We start from the raw sequence: 22,095 nt of genomic DNA, 5'->3' as shown, positions 1-22,095 counted from the left end.
AGTTCTTTTCATTAGTGTGCCCATATCCATTAAAATTCTAGAAAAATTAGCCCAGAGCAAAGGGACCTGCCTTCTTTAAAAGCTTCTTTAAGACTTCCACTAAGGCTCCACCATGCAGAAGAAAGTTTCAAGCCCCTCACACACTCCTTGAGAGGAGTTGGGAAAATAATTTTCAGGTAGGCAAAAGTCATGTTAGAAGTTAAATCAAAGATGCAGCAACTCAAAAGAGAGAAAGCATTCAAGCAGACAATGGTTAGATCTTCCATGCCATCTAGGATCTTTATTTCCATTAAAGCTATATTAAGTAACTAAGATGACAGGATTATCTAATTATACAATAAATATTAAAGTACAACAGGAAAGTATAGAATGTGCCAGGAAGTACTCAACAGCTAAAAGAATCAAACTACCAATGTACAGGCTGAAATATGAAAAAATATTCATTTTATTCCTGTGTTGGGGGATATTCTATCACACTGCAAACCCCAAGCTTGCATTTGCATTAATTAAATAAAATGAACCCTGGGTCAGGAGTTAACAGAAAGTCATCACAGAGCATGAGAGGACACCTGGAAGACACAGAGAGATGAGATTCACCAGGAGTAGAGAGAGATTTGGAGTGGTTGGTTGAGTTGAAGGACGCTTGCTCTCTTTGGGAGATGCTAGTAAAGAGAGGGGATTATCTACGTGCTATTCAACCTCTCCGAGCTAGCAGGTTTCACTGCAGCCTTTGAACCTTGAGTTTTACTTATAAATAGAATGATAGAGATTTGGTTAAAGCTACCTTTAGTGGCACTGGCACAGTCAGTGCCTGCGGGAACAGAGTTCCTGCCAGGCTATAGTCTGAGCGACCAGGCCACTCCCAGAGAATCTGGTTGGTAACTGTGGAGTAGCAATTTTGCTGGCTGAAATAGCAATAGATTAAGACGTAGATACTATGCCAAATTGATTAAAGCAAACTTCTTTATTCATGTACTCGGGCTGCTTCCCCTTAAGGCAGCGTTTGAAAGGTCAGCATGGGATGTGAGGAAGACCAGGCTTGTATAGTGCTCAGAGTAGAGGATGTTCAAATGGGGGGAAGTAGGCAAGGTTACAGGAGCAGAAGAAAACGGGGCCAAAATCAGATAATCTCATCAGGTACTCATAATGAGGGCATCATAGGCAGTCATATAACCTTCAGGGTTGCAAGTGGTTATAAATAACTTTTGAAACAAAAACACTATTGCCATTCCCAGAACAAGCAGTACATAACCATTTATAGTTAAGGTTACAGGTGGGGCATAACCCCATCCTTAAGCAACAAGGGTTTAATCATAAACAGGAATAAACCTAGTTTGTTTTTAAGATGCTTTTAAGCCTAAAATGGAGGCAGGCTGGTTCATTCACAAAATGTGCCTCAAATAACTTTATGCAAATAAGCCTAGAAGCAGTATGAATAAAGAAACCATTTATTTTAATGATGAATGTATGGCTATAAAATAAAACTACACTAGAATGGTAATATACCAAACAATATATAAACACATTACTGCTACTCCCTATTCCCATTCTCGAAAGACTTATTTCCCTGTTCCCTGGAAGAGGGACACTCATCTCATCAATGCAAAATAGAGAACTGCATGCAAATGGAAATGAGGGTGAGTTGTACGGTTGGAATTGCCTCTTGCATTCCAAAGAATCCTTAATAGAGGACTTGGGCAGGACACTTAATCTCAACACCCCAAAAATGAGGCAGATGTGGAAAAGAGCCACTCAGCTCACCAGTAAATCAGTGAAGATGGCAACAATACCTTGGTATGCAACTGAGTACTAAGGCGATTTTTATGGCAATAGCTGGCTGATACATATTTCAATGAGAAGTGTGGAGAAATGGGTGGAGAGCAGAGTCTGGCTTTCACCACATATGCTCAGTGTTTTATTTTTTGAAAAGTCTGTCTGATGCATTACCCAAAAAAAGCATATTCTACAATGATCTCTGCTTTCACAACTTTGACTGAAAAATGAAAAAAAAAAGAGGAAATAAGTTAGAGGGAAATTGGGAAAGGGGAAGTGAGAGAAAAGCTAGAGACAATTTTCTTAGTTAAATTGACAAGAGATGGGGGAAGCAATAGAAAGAATTTTGAGAAGCCACCTGTCAGGCCAAGGTGTCCCCTTTGTCGTTAGCTGTGTACTCATCTCCTGCAGTTGTGTCTGTATTGCTGAGGGTTTTGGTGTAATTATGACCCCGATTTGTCTGGTAAGGTTTGCACCTTCCTGTGACAGTTAATCTCTTCTGCCAGCCTGACTGGATTTAGAATCACCATGGAAACAAAATCTGGGATGCCTGTGAAAGATTTTCCAGATTAAGTTAACTGAATTAGAAAGATGCATCCTAAATGGGCAGCACCATTCCATGCTTTAGTGTCCTAGACTGAATTTAAAAAGAGAGAGGAATTTGGGGCATAATATTTCCTCTACTTCCTGCTGTGGACATGGTGTGACGAATCAACTCTTGTTCCTGTTATCATACCTCCTCTGCCATGATGAACTGTATCTCTGAAAGCTATGAGCCAAAACAAACCCATCCATCCTTGTATTGTGCCTGGTATCTTGTTGAAGCATCAGGACAGGAAAGGTGGTGTGGAACAATTGTCTATATTCTGTCAATTATGTTTTAAATAAATGCTGATTGGCCAGTAGCCCAGGCAGGAAGTATAGGTAAGACAACCAGACAGGAAGTAGAGGAGAGTCAATGAGAACAGGAAAATTCTGGGAAGAGGGAAGCTCCCTCTGTAGTCCTGTCCAGACACAAAAGAAGCAAGATGTGACTGCGCCACTGGAAAAGGTACTGAGCCATGTGGCTAACACAGATAAGAATAATGGGCTAATATGTTATAAGAGTTAATAAGAAGCCTGAGCTAATGGGCCAATCAGTTTATGATTAATGTAGACCCCTGTGTGATTTCTTTGGGACTTAATGACTGTGGGAGCTGGGCAGGACAGAAACCTCAAACAATAAAAAGGCATGCCCCACCTACCAAAGTTGTGGTTTGACACACTCTCATCCTCATTATAAGCATACTGTATAAGGCTCTCTCCTCTACCAAGTTCAGATGCAAGGTGGATTGAACACAATCTCCTACATCTGGAGCCCATTACTGAGTTCCAAGGGCCTCCTTTGTATGGATTCTTTAGGTGCTATAGATTAGAAGCTGGCAGGTTCTATCTGTTCCCACTGCTGGACTAAAGGGAAGACAGAATTCAACAGATTTGGGGGGTTATGAATGCCACAAAAATCAGTAAGCACAGATGCCAAAATGCACACAGGGTTTCATCCTCTCCCTCGTTACATGTTACATGATGCCATTGTCCAATAACATCTCTTCTCCGGCAGAATACAGCTCTATCTAATACAGGATAACAAAGCAAGGGCAATTTCAATACATCTCTTTTATCTCTCCAGTTGACTATGAAATGCTGGGCCTTTTAAAATGTTTTCTTAAAAAAAACAGAGACCACTGGACTCTGGCTCTATGGAATACTGGGGGTGGAGTGAAACAACAACAGACACTTAAATCTTACCAAACCTTGGCACAAGCTTTAGAATTGCTAGTTCTGTATTGAGCTTTACTCAGTTACATCCACATCATAAATATCCAGTTGATGTTCTTGGAATGAGTAAAACAGTCTTAAGTAGACCAGAAGGGTGAAGGCTTCCCTTATGGTTATCAGCCTCAAGAACTATCAGTCAAGAAACCTGGTTCCCAGAAACCAGATAGAGGAGCTCATAGCAGCCCAACTTTACTGGACATGTTACAATTACTCCAAGAAGACTTCAACATCTGCAGAGGACCAGTACAGCCACAGTTGAAGACATACTCCAGTTACGAGCACCCCAGTCTCTACCAGTCCTGGAGCAGCGCTCTCAGCTGACTCTGGAGGACCCTGCAGCCATTTCCATCCAAATCAGAATAAGACCACAAGCAGAAGCCTTGATTAACACAAACATCAACTTTCCCTTAAAGGAGAGCATCGTGAGTGGTCCAAACACCTTGCAGATAACAACTAGAGTACTTGGTTCATTTATTGAGTGAGTCTTTCTCTGGTACTATCAGCTGGTATGACTTGAGACCACTTCCCAAGGCTTCTTTCCAGGCAGGAATCTTCTTAGCAGTTGTTATCTTTTTCTTATTAAAGTACACTAAACAGCTAACACAAGGTGGCAGCAGTAACACAAAGTCAGCTGCAGAGTTTCAGAAAGCAAGCAGGGGCAGAAACTAAGTGAGCAAAAGAGCCAAAGACAAACTGCAGTGCAGGCTCGACTCGCTGGAGGGATTCCAAGGAGATGGAAGCCTTAAGAGCCAAGAATCCCAGCACGCTAAGCCTGAGAGCTGTAACACTACCTGCAATCAAGATCCAAATGTCCAGACAGGATAGGTCTCAGTGCTGTAACACTAGCTTCTTTGGGAACTGAGGTCGCACCGCACAGCCCACCCAGGAGTTATCGCGCTAGCAGGCGCTGCCTTCTGGTCTCTGTTCTTTCCACTCACTGCTGTTGAAAACAAAGGACTTCAGCCAAATTTTGGAGCCGCTGGTGGTTAACCACAGCTGCAAGCCTCCAACCTGTATGTTTAAAATCAAAAATCTCTAGTTCTAAAGCCTAGTTCAATAAGCCTTAGTTTTCAGGGCATATAGTCTACCGTTACTGCCCCCAGACCTTGGGCACTCAAGAGCCAGGAATAGCTAACACTAATGAAGTCTCTCTACACTGCTCATTTCTATACAAGCAGAGCAAGAGGGCCTGGGTCAGCTCACTGATAACTTAGAAACACCATATTTAACATTAGTAAAACTGTTGAGAATGAAAAAATGGGGATTGCTAGCTGGGGTGGGGGTAAATTTTTTATTATGCCCTTGTTATACAAAATACTCTTTTCTAAACGCTGCAGTTCATAATCTTAGTGAATCATTGAAGCTCCCTGAAGTCTCTTCAAGAGCTCAGCACATGCGAACAGCAATAAATACAGGTCTTTGAAGTTCCACAGTTCCTGTCTTTTCCAGATTCTTGACTCACTCACTATCAATGGTGTGAAAAAACGATAACTCTGGGCAAAACTGCAGCTACACTGACATGCAGTATTCAGATAATGGTGGTGGAAAAAAGAAAAAGAAAATGAAAACCCAAAGCATTACTGACTACAAGGCAGAGAAAAAACAGACTAACATTTGAGTAGCTCTTAGGTTGGTACTGGTCTTTTTACTCAATTTCCAAAATTAAATAAACTCTGTTGAGTACGGAGGAAAAGAACTCAAAGGTGGTTAGGGGCAGCAAATTTTAAAATGACTACTAGAAAAATAAAGTCTTTTGATGTTCTAACATTAGAGAGGTGATGCAAAGCTCGGAGACTTGCTGGCTAGGCCCGCGGTGGCAGGCCGCTCTAAGTGGCCTATCCCTCATTCCACTGCCACCCTTCAGGGCGGGGAGCCATGTGTGCACATCCTCCGTCCTGCAGCCGCCTGTTAGCGGGCCAACTGCTGTGTCCGTTCTTACAGTAACTCGCTAGCAATTCACTGAAAGAACTTCAAATGCACATGGCCTCTGGAATGAGATTTCCCAGAACCCTCCAATGATCTGTCAACAGTGGTTTCAATAAAAGAATGGATTATAGATAGATCTCTGGGAGACTGAAAAGGTCCCATATGAGAAAAGTTTCCCCACGTGTGCTTACAGATTTCAGACTTCACACAGCATGACCATCAGTCACGTCAGGAACAGAAGATGGCTAGGCATGGCGGCTCAGACCTGTGATCCTAGCACTCAGGAAGCTAAAGTCAGAGGATTTCAAGTTGAAGGCCAGCAAGGGCCACATAGGATTAAGAGGAACCTGTCTTAAAGAAAGGGGAGGAATGAAGCAGGCAAGATGGCTGAAGTGGAGCAGATGAAGAGGCAGACCTTTCCCTAGTTTACCTAGCACAACATGGACCTAGACCCACTGCTGGACATAGCCTATGAACAGCTGATGCAGGTGTACAGTGACAGCCACAGCTAGCACCTGAAATGTGGCCTGAGGCAGAAGCAACACTCCCTACTCAAGGGCCTGAGAAAGGTCAAGAAGGAGGAGCCACCCAAAGAGAAGCCTGAAGACCCGCCTATGGGACTTGATCATCCTGCCAGAGAAGGTAGGCAGCATGGTGAGTGTATATAGCAGCAAAGCCCTACAGCCAAGAGGAAATCAAGCAGGAGGTGATGGGCCACTACCTGGGTGAGCTCTCCATCATCTACAAATCCATGAAGCAATGTCAGCCTGGTATTGGTGCCACCCACTCCTCCCACTTCATCCTCCTCAGTCACAGCCAATAAAGTCTCATGCTTAGTTCTGGGGCGGGGGAGGAAGGAAGAAGGAAAGAAGGAAGAGGGGGGAGGGAAGAAGAAGGTGGGGTAGGGACTAAAAGCAGCATTGATTCTGGGGAACTTTGAGAAAGCCAAAGGAAGGCTAAGCCTGAGGAATCTGGTCTCCATGGAAGCATAATCTTTGGCATACCACTTTCTAAATAGCAAACCTTCCCTTCATTGACCAAAGAAAGAAGAAACAAAAAAGAAAAGAAAAATCTTTTTTATACTGTGTCATTTGAACCTTCATCTTCATTCAAATAAAATCATCTATAACTTCTTTTTGTGTATGAGTCTTTCCACAGCTTTCAGTGCCCCTTTAAAACGCTAATACTTGGAAAGTCTGCATGCGGGGGTCTCTAGCCTTACATTGTACTTTGGTTTCTCTTCCATCCATCACTGGAAATCTACAGAATTTCATTTTCTTTTCTAATGCAAGGATTTGTGTATTCATCATCTACAAAAGTTACAATTTTTCTTCAGATTTACATAAATTCTAATATGACATAGAAAGGTTAATCTCCAGATAATAAGTCCAACAAGAGAAGTATTATTTCAATCATTACTGTGCTCCTGCTACCTAGTTCAGTGTTTGGCACACAGGAGCTCAATCAATGTTAATATTAATATGACACAGTTAATATTAACACATATTAAAATTAATTAAATTCATTTTATTTAATTAGAAAATATTTATTTCAAATACATAAAAATACTAATTAAAATCAATATTGGAGAGTTTGCAAAGATGACCTCAGGTTCACAGGGCTTGCCCTCCCACACAGGAAAGAGAGACTAAGGAAACACTGGGCAGATTTTCTAACTCTTAAATTCTAGAACACAGAAAGCAAAGCTCACCTGCTAAGAAAACTTCTTCCGTCATCCTTTCCTCTCTTGGAATCTCATACATCTTACTATCTGATGTAGGAACTATCCATCATACTTAAAAGTGTTACAAGCGTAAATGGGGGCAAACAAACGAAAGTTTTCAAAGCACTTATTTAATCAAAAACGACTAATAATTAGCTTGTTCCAAAGCAGAAGTGTTGGAGACCACAGAGGTAAAACAAGGAAATTGTTGGTTAGCAGTTACATCCTCAACTTAGTTGTTGGTGTACCCAGTGAGAAAACCCCTGGTTATGTAAGTTATGTAGGCTTCGGGGAGAGCTTATACTCAGCCTGCCTTTAATATGGCTACTTGCAAGGTTGGTTTCTTTCCAAGTGTTTGCAAATCAGCAAGATGTGGGTGATGCATTAGCTTAACTGGTTTTGTCGGCGGTTCCTCTGGGCTGGCTACCATTTTATCCACTTTAATAAATAATGCACACAGGGATCCTCAGAATGGCTCGGGCATGCTGTGGTGTCTGCAGCCACCAGGTGAAGCTGGCATGGGCTTGCAGGGCTTCAGTAGAAGTTAAACAAGCCATGCCTCTACACAGAACTCTTTACCGTATCTATTTAACCTTATAAATGCCAGCAGTTCTACATTTAACTCTTATTTTAAAAAAAAAATCAAACTTTTAAAAAATAAAGGTCATAAATCATGTTAAGCAAGCAGTTGTGTAACTCAGAAAAAAATAAAAACTAAGAAAAGACATGAGTTGATCTATAGGAAACTGCTAGCAAAGAGTAATGAATACAGCTAGTCCTAGATAAATGTAAGTTTACATCCTTCTCATCCAAGAATTCTTATCCGCACCTGTCACCCAGTTCTTCAGTCTTATCTGTAATACACCCACACCATTTCATGAAGTCTCCACCCTACTAAATGTCAGATAAAATAATCAGAAGTAGAAACTGTCATTGCAGTTCACTCAATGAATGTTATTAACAGCACTATAACCTAAGTGTCTACAAAATAAAGCTCATTTCAGGGCCAAATTAAAACCCTACAGGAACAAACAGGGTTTCCATGGGAACATCATACATATTCAGTTCCACAAACCAAACTGGCAAACTCTTGTGGAGCACAGTCTTATTCTAAACTAGAGTACCTGCATTCTAGAAAACATAGAGGTAAACAAAATTCTTAGAATCGAGTCATATATTTTAACTTCCTTATCTGTGGTTTAAAGTAAAATAAGCATTTAGCTTATTCTTGACGCTGATATGGTTCTTTTATCCAATTAAAATATTATTATTTCTAATTTCTGACTTAAATTTTCATAATTCATTTGTAGTGAAAAATTAAAGAACCTATACTAATGAAATAAACATGCTTTAGCACTACTGAAATGGCTCAATACCTAAAGCTTGCCACGTAAGCCTGAAGATCTAGGCATGGCTCTTCAGTACCACCCAAATGGAGTGATGTAGTGACCTGGGCCTGTAACCCAGTACTGGGAAGGTGGAGCCAGGAGAATCCATGCCATAGCCAGCTAGACAACCTAAGCAATCAGTCAGTGAATTCCAGGTTCAAGGAAGAGACCTATCTCATAATATTAAATAGAAGTTGAAGAAGATAACTCAACATTAAATATCTGGCCCTCACACATATGTACACACAGAAAGAATAATGAATTTGTTAGTTAATTAAACATCCTTGTCCTAGCTTTATTTCCTATTGCTTTGAGAAAACATCCTGTCAAAAGCAACTTAAAATAAAAGAAGGTTTACTGTTTCAGCTCACAGTTCCAGGTGAAGTCCACCATAGTGGGCAAGTCAAAGCAGCAGGCCTTTAAAGCAGGTAGGTGCTCACATCCATGGTCAAAGCAGACATGGAATGGATGCGTGCATGCTCATACTTGGCTCACCTTTTCTACTCACATGCAGTCCAAGACCCAAACACAGGGAATGCTGTCACCCATAATGGATGGGTCTTTCCTGTCTCAAAGTAATCCAGACACCATGAGTCATCTCTCTAAGTGGAAAAAGAGGCAATTCCAAGAGTTTTCTGAGCTCTGCCAGAAACCAAGGGAAAGGAAAGGACTAAAGGTTTGTTTGTTATTCTGCCACAATTCTCGTAGAGCCACCTGGAGTGACAGGATCAGCAGATCATTTCATGTTTCTTTGTCCTTGCTATTTTCAAGTTAGAAGCTTCTCTTTAACAGCTCAAGTATGTCTGAATCTTGAATTCACCACTTCATCCCCTTCCTGTTGTCCACTCTTCCTTCATCCTCTGTTAGCCTTTGGCTACTCATAACACAGGTTCAATCTGTATTCACACCACCACAGAATATAAGCTTATGCATGAGCAATTTTGGGGGGTGTTTACAGCAACCTTTTAGGGAGGTTTGGTCCATTAAACTATATTAGTCTGGAAGAAATTCACAGGTTCTCATCCTCTGTAGAAACAAAGGAAGAACCTCTTTTACAAAGCAAGACATCCTTAAACCCAAATTCTGAAGTCAAGATACCTTTATAATATACATGCTGGTTTAGCTTAGTAGCTCATACAATGAAATATCTCTCTGTACTTAGTTCCTTCATAGTCAAAAAGAAAGTAAAAGAAAACACATTAATATACATAATACAGACTCTCTGTGAATTTTCCATCTTTGCGTGGTTTATTTTTTTTATTCCTTTTAATCTATGACTGTCTTTACACTGTCTCTTTAAAGACTTTTTTTTAAACGGTTTGCTTCTTTTCCAACTCTCTGTACTCTTTTTCTTCTCTCTCCCAAGTCTACATGCAATTATCCAACACTGTGACCCATTTAGAGGTCTTTTTTATCTGTATTTATCTTTATTGCATATCTGTAATTATTTTCCGACCAGAAGCACTTCTTAAAATGTTAAGCACTTAAGAATCTAAGCTGTAGCATTGCTAAGGTATTTACAGTATTTCCTACTTGCTCTGTACAGTCCAACATGGCACAGGAGGTCTGCCTCTGAGCTGTGCACACCATCCCAGAGCGGGTCTATGTCGAGCCATTAAGCAGTTGTATGCACTTTCTGTTTTCTTAGGCAATATATCATTCTGGAGTATTTGATGAAGTTGAAGAATTTATACTTATAGTTTTCCTTAGATATGATAAAAGATAATTAGATATAAATATTGTAATTATAATTCTTACTTGATAGCCATTTTGTTATATGTAATTTTACTGTGTTAAAGTTAAAACCTTCTTTTTCATTTAAACAGAAAAGGGGAGATGATGCGGAATTCCCCTCTGTATGCTGTGAATATCACTGCTTAATAAAGGAACTGCTTTGGGTCTATAGCAGAGCTATAGGAGAACAGAACTGGTTGTGGAAAACTTAGCAGAATGCTGGGAAAAAGGAGGCAGAGTCAGAAGCCATGCAGCCCCTGCCAGAGACAGATGCCAGAAGGAACTTTATCCAGTAAGCCACAACTAAGTGGCGATACACAGATTATTGGAGATAGGTTAAATTAAGAAATAAGAATTAGCCAATAACAAGCTAGAGCTAATGGGCCAAGCAGTGATTTAATTAATACAGTTTGTGTGATTATTTTGGTTCTGGGTGACCGGGACAAACAAGAAACCTCTTCCTACATGTGTGTTATTAATTTCTCAGTTTGCATAAAATTAAGAGAGAATAAATGAAACGACAGACATGACACTGACTTGTCACTATATATTTATGCAGAAAATGGGCAATCAACTGGAATCCAAAACTGATGAGAATATACAAACTTGGGAGACATGAACTATAAAATATACAATCTCTCAAAGACAGGAACCACAAAGTAGAAAGCAGTGATTAAATTTTAGCAGTGTAACAAAAACAGATGTTTTATTAACCGCTAAATCTTCTATACTATATAACCCATAAGAATATTTTACACACACACACACACTTACTTTCCAGGCTCATAGAAGTCATATGCAATAGCTATGCCTTTTTCTGATTCCTTCAGTGATTCATGTTGAGCAAAAAAACAACTCCCTAGAAACTTAAATTCCTGAATGTTCACTATAAAAAAATTAAAAGGGTTAGGAAGTTAATAGGAAGGGTCAATGCCAGGGCACAGTGGCACAGGCCTTTATTCCCAGCACTTGGAGGCAGCAGGCAGACCTTTGAGAGTTCCTGTGTCCAGTCTGGTCTACAGAGTGAGTTCCAGGAGAGCTAACACTATGTAGAAAGACCCTTAAGACCATTCTCAAAATACAAGAAACAAAACAAATAAGACAAGGAGGAGGAGGCAGAAGAGAAGAAGGAAGAAGAAGAAGAAAGAGGAGGAGGAGGAGAAGGAAAGAGGCGTAGGCTGTGGGAGGAGATGCCCTGGAAAATGATCTTACTTTTCCACTCTCTTTCTCTTTAATGTGGCCACCACAATCTGCATAGCTGCCCCTGACAGGCACTTTACCATGATATAAGCAAGCCCCAAAACAACAGGGCCAACCAACTCTGGACTGCAGGGGCCAATGCAAACTTTTCCTGATTTTAATTTGTACAAATAGAAGCTGGACTACAAGGAACTACTTCAAATCAAAATGAAATTGTAAAAGACAAACAAAAAAACAGGAATTTCACAAAAATAATCAGAAATTTCTATAAGACCTCAAATAGATAACCAAATAGTTTATTAAAGGTAGTGTGATTAAGCTGTGGTATGTCCAGAAACACAAAAGGTTGACCACAAACAGATTTTACCAAAATATTCACAGACTAGCTATTGAAGAAAACATTTTCAACCTTACAAAATATACCTTTCAAAAGAACTGTGGCAAAGATCACACGTAGTACAGGACAAAAACATTTCCTACATATAACAAGAAACAATGCAAGAATGCCAGGTCAATATATTTTTTTTCTGGAGGTACAGCAAGGAAAAAAATCAGAACACACACACACACACACACACACATAGCAAAAAAAAAAAAAATACAGGAAGGTTTAAATTTTTTTTTTAAAAAAACTCATTGGGCAAAGCCTATGCAAAAATCGATTATAATCTATCTGCCAAAGAACAATTTAAACACAAACATAAAAAATACCATCTAGAATAGTATCAAAAATCAACTCTAATAAATGACACACCAAGTCTATAAATGATATGCCATTAAGAAATTAGAATCTAAATTAATGGGAAAATGCAGTGAGTTATTACATTAAGAGAGTTCTTAAGAGTCTATGCACTCAGAATTGATCTCTATAATCAATACAGTTCTACTCAAAACTCCTACCTAGTTTTTGGTCTAACTGTACATAGAACACTAGAATTGTACATGGAGATGCAAAAACAGAGAACAGCCAAAACGTTCTTTACACAAAAAGACTGCAGAAAAACTTCCCCAACCTATTTCAAAGCATGTTCTTAAGACATGGTATTTGTGGCATTATATAGAGTAAGAGCGGAACAGAGGAGGTGAAAAACCAAACCACTCAGGTATGGCCAACTTTCCAGAAGGAAATCATTAACTCAAAAATCATGGATGTGTTTGGACAATTCACATGAAGTGTACCTTGAAAATCTGTTTAGAACATAAGTTCATAATACAAAATTTATGATATTTTCATACATATATGATGAATCTTATTATACCTCAGAGCACATATGCAAAAAATATTTTTACTCAAATTAGTAAGAAAAGTAACATAAAAGACAACATGGAAAGTACACAAAGAATTTCTAAAACTCAAAATCAAAAAGGGAAATAACCCAGGTAACAGTATGACAAATGGAGCCAATAAGATGGCTGAGCAGGTAAGATGTTTGTTCCCTAAGCCTGACAATCTAACTTCAGACCCCAGAATCACTCTACAAAATGTCCATCTGGTTTCCTTATGCATGTATGACATGTGGGAATCCGAACACACACACACACACACACACACACACACACACACACACATTGGGGGAGGGGGAAGGAGGAAAGGGAGGGAGGGAGAGGGAGGAGACCAAAATTAAATTTAAATAAATGTAAAAGAAATAGGCAAATTGAAAGTGCCAAGGAAGTAGGAAAAGGGAGGAAAGGAGGGGAGAAAAGTAGGAGAGGCCCTAATCAGTCAGTCGCCCATATCTTTGGATATTAAGGTTCCAGACCTCTACCTGCTCCCCCAGAAAAGGAAGGAATACAGGGCACACCATCTACAACACATCATCCTCCCTCCAATCCTGCACATCATGAGGTGTGCCCGCTAGCCCCAATGAAGCTTAACATAAGTTACTGGTAAGATTCATCAGTCAATGTTCCTGCTGCCCTAGAACCATATCACATAGCATGGGACCATGTGACCAGAAAAAGCAACTCTGTGGGTATCCCTAGAGCCCTGCCCCTGCCTCACAACCCAGACAATACAGTTGAAATTGGCCACCGGTAGGCTGTTGTCACCTGCCCAGCAACAGCTCTGAATGAACTCAAGTCCACTGGTGCCCTCCCTCTCATGGCAGCCACCAAAGGGAGCCTCAGTTCGTCTAGTTCTCCAGTCCTATCACTAGCCTGAAGCTGATGCTCCGCTACTTAGGAAACAGGTAAGTTAGTTCAGGAAGTGTGCATGCTGCAGAATGTCTGCTGACTGCAGACAAGCTGTTGTTGAGCTGCAACTACCTCTCCCACAGTCCTTAGAGCTACTTCCCGTCTACATTTCATCATCTCTCCCAGCACAGCACTGTGCGATTTCTTAGAGACTTCAGGGAAAGGCTTGAGGGACTTTTGCTGAGATCTCCGGACCCAGCTCAGAGGCCTTGGAGGGGGACAGAGATGCTCAGTGCTCCAACCCAAGCTGGTTTTTTACAGCACCTTAAGGCATCTGATTCTCCATGGACTGTGTCATGAAATTAAACACTAAGTTTTACATACACCATGTACAATTGCTGCTCCCATTGATGTTAACAGAGCATTAAGTCTTTCCTGGTCCTTCTTCACACATCCCTCTATACAGAGCCATCCTACTTCAGTGAGAACTCAGGTCTCAGTTCTACAGCCTCCTACCTGATACCTAATGCTCTTCATATCCCTAATCCTTTTTTACTGAACAGCAACAGTAAAAAATCCAACAGATGCAGCAGGGCTTGGTGGTTTCAAATCAGCTTTCTACCTTGTCCTCAGATGGATCAAAAAGTATAACAGACTTCTTTGCCCAATATATCTCTCCACATTTCATCCCATACCTACCATTCTTCCGCTAAGTTCTTTCCAACTTCTACCCCAACTAAAGTATGTAAAAAGTTTTATTTGTTTGTTTGCTGTTAGTTTGTTTTGGATAGTGGAAGTTTAAGACACAGTCTCACTAAGTAGCCTAGACTGCTTCTGAGATTGCACACATGTGGCAACCCATCCACTAGGAAAATATTTTATACACTGGTAATAAAATATGCATCATGAGGATTTCTAGAGTACATGCATACTCAATTATTAAATAGATGAACTGAGTGTTTGATGAGGCATGATAAAGAAAATGCTTCCTAGTTTTCAGCAATCACCCTTTTTATCAGTCATTAAGGAGTAAAACGGATTCTAAAACTTCATGCTTTGTGTTTCCTTTAACAACTTCTTTAACATTTTACCATTTCAATTTGGAAGATACTCAATTGCTGTTTCCTGTGATAATGGAAAACTGGGTACTATATGAGAAACAATATTTAAAAGTCATCCTAAATATAATCACCACAAAAGATCTCAGAACCTGTTAGTCATTAAGGAAATGCAAGCTAATATGAGTTTCCACTATACTCAATAAAATGGCTAAGACATAAAAGAGTAACAAGACCAAGTCCTCAGGAAATAGTACACTGACTGACTTCTCAGAGACAGCTGAGAGAATGAATGTACGATCATCTGAGTAACAATTTAAGAGTATACTTTTAACAGATCTACTCCAATATATTTGTCCAAGACAAATACAAATATGTCTGCCTACTCAGTCTCATTGACTATCATCTATATATAACAGTGTCACAAAACAAAACAAAGAAATCTGGTGGAAAACTAGCAAGAACCAGCAATATATCCCCAACATCTTCATGGAGCCACATTTGTGGAAATATTCAACAGCAAAAAAGAAACAAAACTGAAATATGGAAGACATCTGAAGCTCAAAAACATTTTAATAGTGAAAAAAGGATAGATTTTTCACAACAAAGAAAATGTCTAGGGTTCCATGCAGAAACCAAAACTAGCCTAAATTTACCTGCCCCAAATCATAGTTATCATGCTGAAAACACAACGCTGCTCTTTAATTAGAAAAGAGCATCCAGTCTAAAGCTTATTCTACAAGGCAGTTCTGAATAGCTCACATAAATTAATCTCGGTATCCAAGATGCCACAGCAAAGGCACCCATAAAGTCTAGCTCGTTTCCTTTAGAGTCACAGAGTGTGAGCTACGGTTCACTGCTGCCGCCCCACATCAAAAGACAGACATATCCCCACAGCATTTTCCTAGCCTGGGAGAAGAACTCAAAATCCAGTTTCTACTGAATGCATATCACTTTTGCACAGAGAACTAAGGACTGTTTGAACTATAATCAAACAAGAAATGGGCCAGCTGGATGACTAGACAGGTAAAAGTGCTTACTTTGCAAGCTAAGGGCCCTAAATTTGATTCCCAGAACCCCTTGCAAAAGTGAAAGGAGAGAGATGACTACAGAGTTGCCCTCTGACCTTCAAATGCTTGCTGGGATACACGCCTGCCCGCATTCAAACACACGTATCATGTACATACAGACTCATGTCTACTAAGCTGGTGGCTTATGTTGGATGTCAGGCTGAATCGTTTTCTACCTTAGACCTGGAGACTCTTTCTGAACCTGAAGTTCACTGACTCTGTAGGATGGCAGCTAGTGAGCTCCAAGAGTCCATCTTGCCTCTCTCCCCAGTGTTTGGTTACAAATGGGTGCTGCTGTGTTTGGCTTAGACATGGATTCTGGAAATGGAACACAGGTTCTCATGTTTGGACAGCAAGCATTTTACTGGAAAGTCAGTAAAATGCTTTCCAGTCCTCAGAATGGTATTTCTGGTAAACTTCTTTAAATGGTTTTGAATTGTGGTACTGCATTTAGAAAATATGATTGGTAACCACAAAAGAAGTGTATAAACATGTATTTTTTTCTTTTCTTTCCCCATCCCTCTGTCTTTCTATGTGTCTGTCTGTCTCTGTCTATCTGTCTCTCTCTCTTTCGCTTTCAGCAGCTATTGTTTAATTTGCTATATACCCAGTTGACCTTGAATTGAGAGTCTTTATGCCCCAGCTTTCTTACTTATGGGCATGCCTACATAATTAACATTTTCCTTATGGCAAATTAATTGGATTTTCTCTGACAACTGCTTTTGTTTTAATGCACTGAGTGAACACTGATAGCGCTTTTTGAATAATCTATTTTCTTGAGCTTTTAAATTGAAGAGGATATTTGTATTATTATATTTATATTATATTATTCTCATGCATAAATGCTTGCTTAGATCCCCTAAACACTCAGATCTGAAGAAGCTTTTCATGTTTACACACAGCTTAAAGCTTAATAAGAAGACTTACGAGACATTTAGTGAGTTGTGCAAGGTCACAGAAGGGTGACTTAGGCCTAGTCCACATCCTGTCCTTTTTGTCTGCTGCTTCTTTTCCTAGCGCAGGTGGTTTTTCAAGCTCTCCTTGTTTCTCAATAACTGAATGTCAGTCTTTACTCAGGAAGCGAAGTGCTCGCTGTGCTTGCTTTCCTTCTAAGAAACATTCCTTTACAAAGTCATTTGTCAAACATTTACTGGGTCCTACTGCGTGCAGAAACAAGTCCAAGCCCTATTGAGTAACAGTGTAGGCAACCCACTCACCAGGATGCTTTCAAGTATGGAAAGCCCTGCTCAACTAGAAGCACCTTGTTTACTGGGAGAAAGTTCCCAGTCCTCCCCTAAGGAACCTGCATGGGGGAACTTGAATTTAGGTATCAAATTTCTGTGGAGATCTAAAGATTCCCCAGGGAGGTAAATATCCATGACAAAGGTTGAAGAAAGTAAGCACGGGTTCAGCTGTACTCTGTGTACTGCCAAATGCTCACCTGAAACATCTCAGCCTCAGAAAATCCACTCTCGCAGCAGTTCCCAATATTTCCAAACTCCTGGGGCAAACTTCACTGATTAAGCAGAGAATAGGAGAGGGGAATACACAGTCCCTGTCACTTGTTATTACATTGTCACTAGTTACTTAGTAGGTGAACAAAACACTTAAAGTTTTGGGGACTGTAGCTTTAAAAAATAACGATCTTACAGCACTTTATAGTAAAAGGGGAAAAACTTAAAAACATAAACAGTCATTTACAACTATTATAATAGCCACTTCCTTAACATTTGTCAACAAACCTACATACTCTTTAGAAAAGAGAAATCAAGTTAAAATTCTGTCGGCCTGGTAGTGTGCTCCAAAGATGCCCACCCTTTTCCTGACAGCCCATGAAGCTTCTAAAGAAAATCAGTTTCACTTTTGTTTCTTCTTAAGTATGAAGCCCACGTCCTACTTCCTAGAACCAAGTAAGTATACTTCCTAGTTCCTAGCATAGTTTTAAGACTTCAACTTTGAATTAGATTGTTTCGAGCATTTTTAAGCATATTGTTTGAACCTGTTCTATTACTGGTTACAAAGTAACAGGTAACAAAGTAACAAGTATACAAAGTAACAAGTGTACAAAGTAACACATTTAAGAAACTACATAAGTAAGTCAGTTGGTAGAGTTCTTGCCTAGGATGCATGAGACCCTGGGTTCAATCCCCAATACCATTAAAAGTAAATACGATGGATGAGTAAAACTATATGATGCTGCTCTAAAAACAGTTCCCAATGTCAATGAAATAATGTAACATACTTAACATGTGCTAAAAAAAACATCATAACATGAATATATTAAACTAGAGAATATTCTCTTTGGCAAGAGGAAGCTCATTAAACAGAATATCAGACTTGACAACTAAGATTACTCCTAGTAATTTGATTCTTGATTCTACAGTTTTATGTATAGAGTTCAGATAAAGATAGTTATCTGACTCTATGCAAAGTAGTTAGTAAAAATGAACAATAATGACAAAAACCACAAACAATAAATAAATTCCTTGCCATTTTCATGTTTAAGAGAAGCAAAGAATAGCAATATTTCCCACTTTGAAATAAAAAAAATCTTAAAATATAAAAAACTAGAAACAAAATGATACTGAGTCTATTGCTCAGTATTCCGAGATCACATGACCTAGTCATCACTCCAGCACATACTCCAGATCAAAATCTAAAGATTATAGTGTTCAAGATACAACATACAAGAGTAGAAGGCTAACTGTTTTGTCCATTATTCGGTCTTGAATTGTTCTTCCACAAAGACATTACAGTCTACAATAATCTCAGTTTACAAGTAAGATCAACTAAAATGGACTTCAAACCAAACTTTAGCAGAAGTGCCTGAAACAACAAAGCACTGTCGTTGCCTCCCAAAATTCTCCAACATCTTCAATTATCGCAAGAAGTATGAAAGCTAAAACTATTCTGAGGACAAAAAAAAAAAAAATAGCAGGCTGTCGGCACATAATTGGTCTATTTTAGTACAACAGGCCTTACTTTAAAGACAGGCACAGGTACACTGCAAGTATGGAGTGTCAAAACTACAGCAGGGTGTGGCACCCATTACTCACACAGATGAGCCAAACATGGCTTTGGCTGTTCACTGTAAACTTAATTGCTTCTACAATTCGAATACGACTAAGCCATAGTTTCCCTTGTGCTCAGAATGCTCTTCACAGCAATAAGCGGGGAGGCAGAACAAGTCAACCAACTCCTCTTCAGGGAGGGCATGGGGCAAGCTATGATGGAGCATTTAAAATTCTTCAAGCAAAATCTAGAATAGCAAGATGCTCTTCCAAAAGTAAGATGCGACGATCCCCCTGAGTGTTTAGCTGATTTCAGAGTAAAGGGTGAACGAATGGGAGAGCAAGGTCAAACTTAGGGGACAAAAGATTTCAATAACAGCCATAAAGGTCTCTCTTAGTGAGAGATAGTTTCAATGTTCAGAAGAAAAAGAAAAAAAAAAAAAGAGTGATAACCAACCAAACCCTCTATTTGTCTAGAGTCCATCCTGGGTGTTTGTACCTGACCTGAAAGGCAGGTAACTCGGTTTGGGAGATTTTTTGTTTTCTTTTTTTTTTTGAGATCAGTAGGCCTGGAATAACACCATCTCCGAAAGAGAAACTGTCCAAAGGGGGGTGACAAGTGACATTCTTGCGGAAGAAAGGGGAATGGGAAAGGAAGCGAAGGGGGAAAAGTTTAATTACAAAGCCTAGCAGAGAACTGGAGGAATGTGAGGGTCACTCTGGGGACGCGGCACCGTCGGTTACGGGGCGAGCGATCTGCAGAAGGGAGTGGACCGGGAGCCTCTCGCTACACATCCCGCTCCGCACGCAGCCCCGCGGGACCGAGCGCGACGCCCCGGGGTGGCCAAGCCGGGCGGGGGAAGCCACGCGGCCCGTCGAGGAGCGGCGAGCAGCCCGCGCCTCACCTTCTGCGCCGTGCTCTGCTGCAGCACATTCTGCTCCACGGTCATGGCCCCCGCGGCGGTCCCGCCTGCCGTGCACTGCCGGGCCCGGGACAGGGGCTCGGACGGCCCGGGAGGACGGCGCCCCCGCCAGCCGGGCACGAAGGCGGTGACGGCGGCGCCGGCGGTGGCGGCGGCGGGCGGACGCGGGCCCCGCGGGCAGGCGGCGGCGAGAGGCTGCCGGAGAGCGCCACCGCGGCCGCCTCAGGTCCTCCGCGCCCCCCTCCTCAGCGCCGCTCGTCCGCGGCGGCCCGGCCCATGGGCGCAGGAGAGGGAGAGCGCGAGCGAGCGAGCGAGCGGGGCCGCGTCACGCGTTCGCACTCGGCGGCTTCGCCGGACGGCTCCCGGGCACCACTGCGGGCCGGTGGCGGCGAGCGGACGGAGGGAGCGGCCGGCCAGAATGGCGCTGTCCTCCAGCCGCCGCGACTCCGCCTCCAGCCCCGCCCCTGCCGCCGTCACCGCCCCCGCCCCGCCCTCCGGCCCCGCCCCCGCACGGCCCCGCCCAGCCCGTCCTAGCCCTACATTGTGACCTACGGCGGGGTGGGGAGGGGCTCTGTTGCTGCCCCGCCCCCTGGAGGGCCCTGCCTGCCGTCTAGGTCCCGCCCATTGCGCGGGTCGGACTCCAGAAAAGCCCATCTGGCAGGTGACTGTCTGTGGGCTTGTGGCTTACCAGCTCTCCCTCTTTCACAAAGTCTCCAAAATAAACAATGTCCCTCTCTACCTGTAAGGTGCCCAAACCTGGCTGGGCCCAGAATTCCAGCTACTTCCTATGTCACCCACGCCTTTCTAGGAATTTCATAAGCAATGAACCTGCTGGAAGAAAAAAAAAAAAGTCAAATAAGCGGAGTGCTGTTAGAAGTCCTTCTTGGGTGTTCTTTTCTCCTTAACTAATCGTTACATACATCAGCATTGACATTCTGTGTCTATTTCATGTACCGGAACGTGTGCCAGTCACGGCTAGACTCTGGGGATTTAAGGTTTATTTACTGAAGAGAATATAAATGAATAGACATAAGGCAAACAACATTATAAAAGAATCACTGACTAGGTGATGTATAATTCTAATATTCCTGTTGCCAAATTAAACAAACGATTAACTACATGTGTGGAATATTCTACTGTAAACGGTATTGTAAGAAAAGCCTAACAATGAAAAAGCAACCTAGAGACAAAGTATCTCCAACTGCACCAGCTACCCTAGGGACAAAAGCGAAGATGCAGCCCAGAGAAGGGTAGAGTGGTGAGTGCGTGGTCGAAAATACAATACACATACAAACCGGGATATAATTTAATCCATGACGAGGAAAGTAAGCTTGGTAAAGGAAGGCCGATAAATTACAAATTTTTACTTCATTAGTGGCCCTACACCCTTGCTAGAATATAAAAGTTGTGAAATGGTTGGAAGCAAAGAATTTCAGGGATAACTCTAGAATTCCAGAACATGGACCGTTTCTGAGAACACTGAGTGAGACCCAGGGAGTATAGGTCTGTCTGAGGATGCACTAGAGCTACTTCTCCACAGTTGAAGAACACAATTCGGTTTCTCCTCATTCACAGAGCAGCTTCGTGGTTCTCCCTAGGATAGACAGCTTTAGAAAGTCAACTTCTTCCATTTGTAACTGAGACCAAAGATACATCTTAACAGCAGAGAGTATGGAACCACAAGGCTCTTTCTTTGATCTTCAGCATCACTGTACCAACAACGTTAAAATTAGTGCTAACAAAGCTATTCAGGATGTGTTTTTTTAAAAAATATATATATATATATCGCCAGATGTTAAACTTTAATTTCAGGAATTTGACAGTACAATGATCTCAAAGCTCCATTCTTTGGTATTAGTTTTTTAAAAACTCCTAGACAGATAAATAAAAGTTTGATGGTCCACTTAGGGCATTTGTTTACAGCTCATTTCTGAAGGTTTCTTGCTCTATGTTTTTTAGCACACTGTCAACTGTCCAAATACAGGATTTTGCCATAAAAATTTCAGGTTAATATATGTGTGTTTCTTCTAGAAACGCTGCAGTTTGTAGTAAATGGAGAACAAAACTTTGAGAATTAAATGAATTAGCATAAAAACCCATTTTGAGGACTGACTCATTTTCAAAGTTCATGCACATGGCAGCTTTGGTCTTCACACATTCGCTTTACTAGGCAAGGTTAGCTGGACCTGTAGATTCACGGGACATTACTTAAGAACTCCTTGACTCCTGTATTACTCTGTGTTATTGATATTCTGGTAAAAAGATAATATGACAGATGTCATCTGAAATGAAAGTATAGCCTTTTGTCATGCTGTAGTTTGAAATTTTCTCATCAAAA

General features: G+C 41.1%; 1 protein-coding gene and 1 pseudogene across 4 annotated transcripts in view; one reads left to right on the top strand and one right to left on the bottom strand.

Moving 5' to 3' along the window:
* The window catches only part of Usp25 (ubiquitin specific peptidase 25), a 106,059-nt gene extending 85,873 nt beyond the window's left edge, over window positions 1-20,186 (bottom strand). For 2 of the 4 annotated variants that reach the window (XM_075957085.1, XM_075957166.1), the window contains exon 1: window positions 19,740-20,186. In XM_075957085.1, the coding sequence (XP_075813200.1) occupies window positions 19,740-19,784 (45 nt within the window). In that variant the 5' untranslated portion in view covers window positions 19,785-20,186. The remainder of the gene's footprint in view (window positions 1-19,739) is intronic. The other 2 variants (XM_075957247.1, XM_075957315.1) reach the window with 1 other exon arrangement.
* LOC142837068 (small ribosomal subunit protein uS19-like) lies at window positions 5,901-6,340 on the top strand (annotated as a pseudogene).
* Window positions 20,187-22,095: the final 1,909 nt, after the last annotated feature.

This window comes from Microtus pennsylvanicus, chromosome 1 (genome assembly GCF_037038515.1).
Source record: "Microtus pennsylvanicus isolate mMicPen1 chromosome 1, mMicPen1.hap1, whole genome shotgun sequence".
In the NCBI taxonomy this organism is placed as follows: domain Eukaryota; kingdom Metazoa; phylum Chordata; class Mammalia; order Rodentia; family Cricetidae; genus Microtus; species Microtus pennsylvanicus.
The sequence above is the reverse complement of the archived record's forward strand: the minus strand, read 5'-3'. Positions and strand labels throughout refer to the sequence as shown.